Below are 3,510 nucleotides of genomic sequence, written 5' to 3' on the forward strand. Positions count from 1 at the left end.
ACAGTGTAGGGAGAAAGGTAGTGATTTTAAATGCACCTCTAGATGGTAAGCTCCATGAGGGCAGAGGTGGCATCTTACATATTTTTATGTGTGTATTTCAACACTACCTTGTACTAGAAAACACTCAACAAATATCAAATGAATGAAATGGTGGCTTGTTTCTCAATACCATCACTATAAAAGGTTTCATCATAGAAAACCTGTAAGCTATACAAAACTGCCGGTTTGATTTGATTTCACTTTATAATCCAGGGCCTCTTTAACTCTGTGAATGCATTCACCCACAGGCTTCAAGTTCAAGGATGTGTCCCATGACACATCCATGAGTTTCAGGGAGCCTACGGAGATAGTCAGATACGATTTTGAATTCCAGCACCACTAGTTTGCAGCTGCATATTTTGACATTGCTAAACTTTAATTTCCTCATTCTTAAAATGTGGATAATATCTACCTTGCAGTGAGAATTAGAAATAATGTATACGAGATGCCTGGATGTTCCCAGGCTCACAAAAGATGATAGCACTGCCTTTCAACATCATCCCATGCAGCAGTTTTTGCATTCAAGGCTCTTTGGTGCCAGAAGAAACACTTAGGAATTAAACAGTGTCAAGTTCTTCATTCATTCTTTGGCCTGGTCTGGCCTGGTCTGGTTTACAGAGCAATTTCATTGTCTGAAATACTTGCCAAACTGATAGATTCATTCATTCATCCATTCGTTCCACAAATATTTATTGAGAGTCTATCAAGTGCCAGTCATTTGAGGTTGGAGAGGATGAATTATTCCATGGCTAAATTTTGTGAAAAAACGCAACCCCAGCTGGGCATTGTGGCATGCACCTGTAGTCCCAGCTATTCCAGAGGCTGAGGCAGGAGGATCACTCCAGCCCAGGAGTTTGGAGGCTACAGTGAGCTATGATGATGCCACTGCACTCTAGCCCAGGCAAGAGTTAGACCCTGTCTCAAAAAACAAGAATAAAATAAACCCACCTACATTCTAAATGAATTCCCCCAATTTTCCTAGCCTCAGAACCTGTGATGAATTCTCAAGTTTTTTTTACCCCTTAGCACCTCTTGGTGGTCTGGTCAGTGACATACATGACATCGTATTATCTCTCTGAAGTTCCTTCAGCATCTACTCTTGCTCCAAGTATATGGTATATGCGTCCATCCACAAAAACATGACTCCTCTCGCCCACCATTTTGACAGATACAAAATCAACAGGAATTAGAGTTCAGTATGGGAATTCAGAGACTACGTCATTCATCAGCAACTATTGTCCCTTCCACTTCAAAAATATATTTTAAATGTCTCCTTTTCTCCATCTCCAATTTCATCTTCCCAGCCGAACGCTCAGTCATTCCTCACCTAGAGTACTGTAATGGCCTGGTTTGTACCAGCTTATCCATTCAACGCACGTGGATTGAGGGTCTAATATGTGTCAGGCCCTGAATCAGGACACGGGTGGATCCGGGGGCTGGTCCCCAGATCTCCTCCTCATACTCACCCAGAGCCTCACAGAGGAGCTGTGGAAACAGCCAGATGTGGGACCAGATACGTACAGTCTCGAGGCCACTGATCCAGACCCTTGGCAAGGGTGGAAGGAAAGAGTTGGCGGTAGCGGCTCTACTGCAGTTGTCCGGGTTGAGCTGGCAGTAGCGGCGATGCCACGGGTGCCTGCTGCGAGGCGGGGCCTGCACCGCAGCCCGCGGGCACACCGCGACCGACTCCGGCAGCTCTCCTCCCCAGCCTCCCCGATTGCCCTCCCTGAGCTCTGAGCCGCCCTCCGGCCTTTGAAGGGCAGCCTCCTGTCTAGCCCAGAGCCCAGCCTAACATGCCAGCTCCTCCCAGGACCTTCTGGCCCCGCACGTAGGATGGCCGGAGCATGGCTGGGCCCAAACCCCGGAGCTCCTCCTTGCCGGAGCTTTCCTCCAGAAGAGAAAGCTGCGTCACTTCGCGCCGCCTCCTGCTGGGGCTCTGGCACAAAAGGGGACTCCGTGGCCCAGATGAGGCAAGGACGCTGCTGGCTGCTCGTTCTGAGAAGGCTTCTGGCCCACGGGCCAGCCGAGGGTGTCATCAGACCCTAAGACAAACCCCAGCACCCTTCTGCTTTGAGGCCACAGCCTCGAATTCCGAGCAGGCCGGAGCTCAGTCAGTCCGCGGCCTGGGCCTGGGCTGGAGGACCTGCGCGCAGAGGGGCGGAGCGGGCATCCAGGCGACCGTTGCTGACCTAGGGGCACTGCCCAGAGCCGGGGGAGAGGCGTGCGTGCCCGTGTGTGGCCAGCTCTTCTCAGGGTAACGACTGTCCGCCAGGCGTCAGGCCCGCGGCGCTGCCTCCCACCTCCCGTGGGAAAACGCCGCCCCTGCGCGCGCTGCCACCGACGACGCCCTCCGTCGCCTCCCAGGCGCGCCTTTGCCAGGCCCCGCCCATTCTCCCTGCCCATCAGCTCTCGACGCTTCTCCGCATCTCCCTGACCTCCTCGCCACTCCCCGCCTCCGCTCTTGCCCCTCGTCTGTCGCTTCTCCACGTGACAGCCACCTTTTAAGACTTAAATAACATCGCTTCCTTCCTCGACCCCTCCCGCCGCAGCCCGAGTGAAATCCGGACTCCTTGCCCAGCGGGTCTGGACTCCGCCGCCGCCGCCCTGCTTCACCCCACGCCGCCCTTCCAGAGCCGCTCTCCGGCTTCCGGCTCGCTGGGGCGCCCGTCTCGGGGAGGCCCGTGCCGCGCGCGTCCCCTCCGGCGCGTCCCCTCCGGCGGCCCGGCGGCGCGGAGCAGAGGCGGGTCCCTGCCGACCAAGCGGACGAACGAGCCCTGGAAACGATCCGCCATCGCTGGTTAGGTTCTCGGGCAGACAGAGTTTCAGTCAGCGACCCTCACACCTACGCCCGGCATCCGCCGTACAGGAAGGAGCGCGGTTTCCATCCTGCTGTTCCGGACACACGAGCCTCCGCAGAGCTCAGGCACGAGGTTCCCATCATGCCCTGCTCTACTCGACACGCCGGCAAGGCCCGCCACGCGGTCATGTCTACACCCGGGAACTCTCCCGACCCCCCGTCAGAGACCACACATTCAGACAAACTCGGACGGGCCGCTCCGCCTGGACCCCGGCGGGCTCTGCGCGGACTCCCGGACCCTCGGGTGTCGTTCTGGGGACAGAAGGGCGCTTGGAAGTGACCTCTCAGGACAGCCGCCAGCTAACACGGCTTTCAGAAAACCGAGAGAGAACTGCCCGCGCGCCCCGCCGCGCCGGTCCACACCGTCGGCCGGTCGGTCTGTCGGGGCGGCCGCGTCCGTTCGCTCCGTGTCCCGGGCGCAGCGTCGCGCAGGGGACTGCCCGGCACCCCCAGGGCTGCGGGATCGCGGGAGGCTCGGGGCCGACCGAGGGGACTTGGCGGGAAACGATCTCCCGTCCGCGGCCGCTGTTTGCGCCGACAGCTGCGGGGCGCCCGCGACACCGCGTTCCACACGGCCTGTCCCACGGGCTCCCGCGCGCGTCCCACAGCGCGGG

General features: G+C 57.5%; 1 protein-coding gene across 1 annotated transcript in view; it reads right to left on the bottom strand.

Annotated features, from left to right (window-relative positions):
• MEIOB (meiosis specific with OB domains) overlaps positions 1–2,831 on the bottom strand; it is a gene marked incomplete at its 3' end in the record, with an annotated part of 15,271 nt that extends 12,440 nt beyond the window's left edge. Inside the window, exon 1 of the mRNA XM_012647498.1 lies at positions 2,653–2,831. Within this exon, the coding sequence (XP_012502952.1) occupies positions 2,653–2,831 (179 nt within the window). The remainder of the gene's footprint in view (positions 1–2,652) is intronic.
• Positions 2,832–3,510: the final 679 nt, after the last annotated feature.

The sequence above is a fragment of the Propithecus coquereli genome, unplaced genomic scaffold (assembly GCF_000956105.1).
Source record: "Propithecus coquereli isolate 6110/MARCELLA unplaced genomic scaffold, Pcoq_1.0 Scaffold27, whole genome shotgun sequence".
NCBI lineage: Eukaryota > Metazoa > Chordata > Mammalia > Primates > Indriidae > Propithecus > Propithecus coquereli.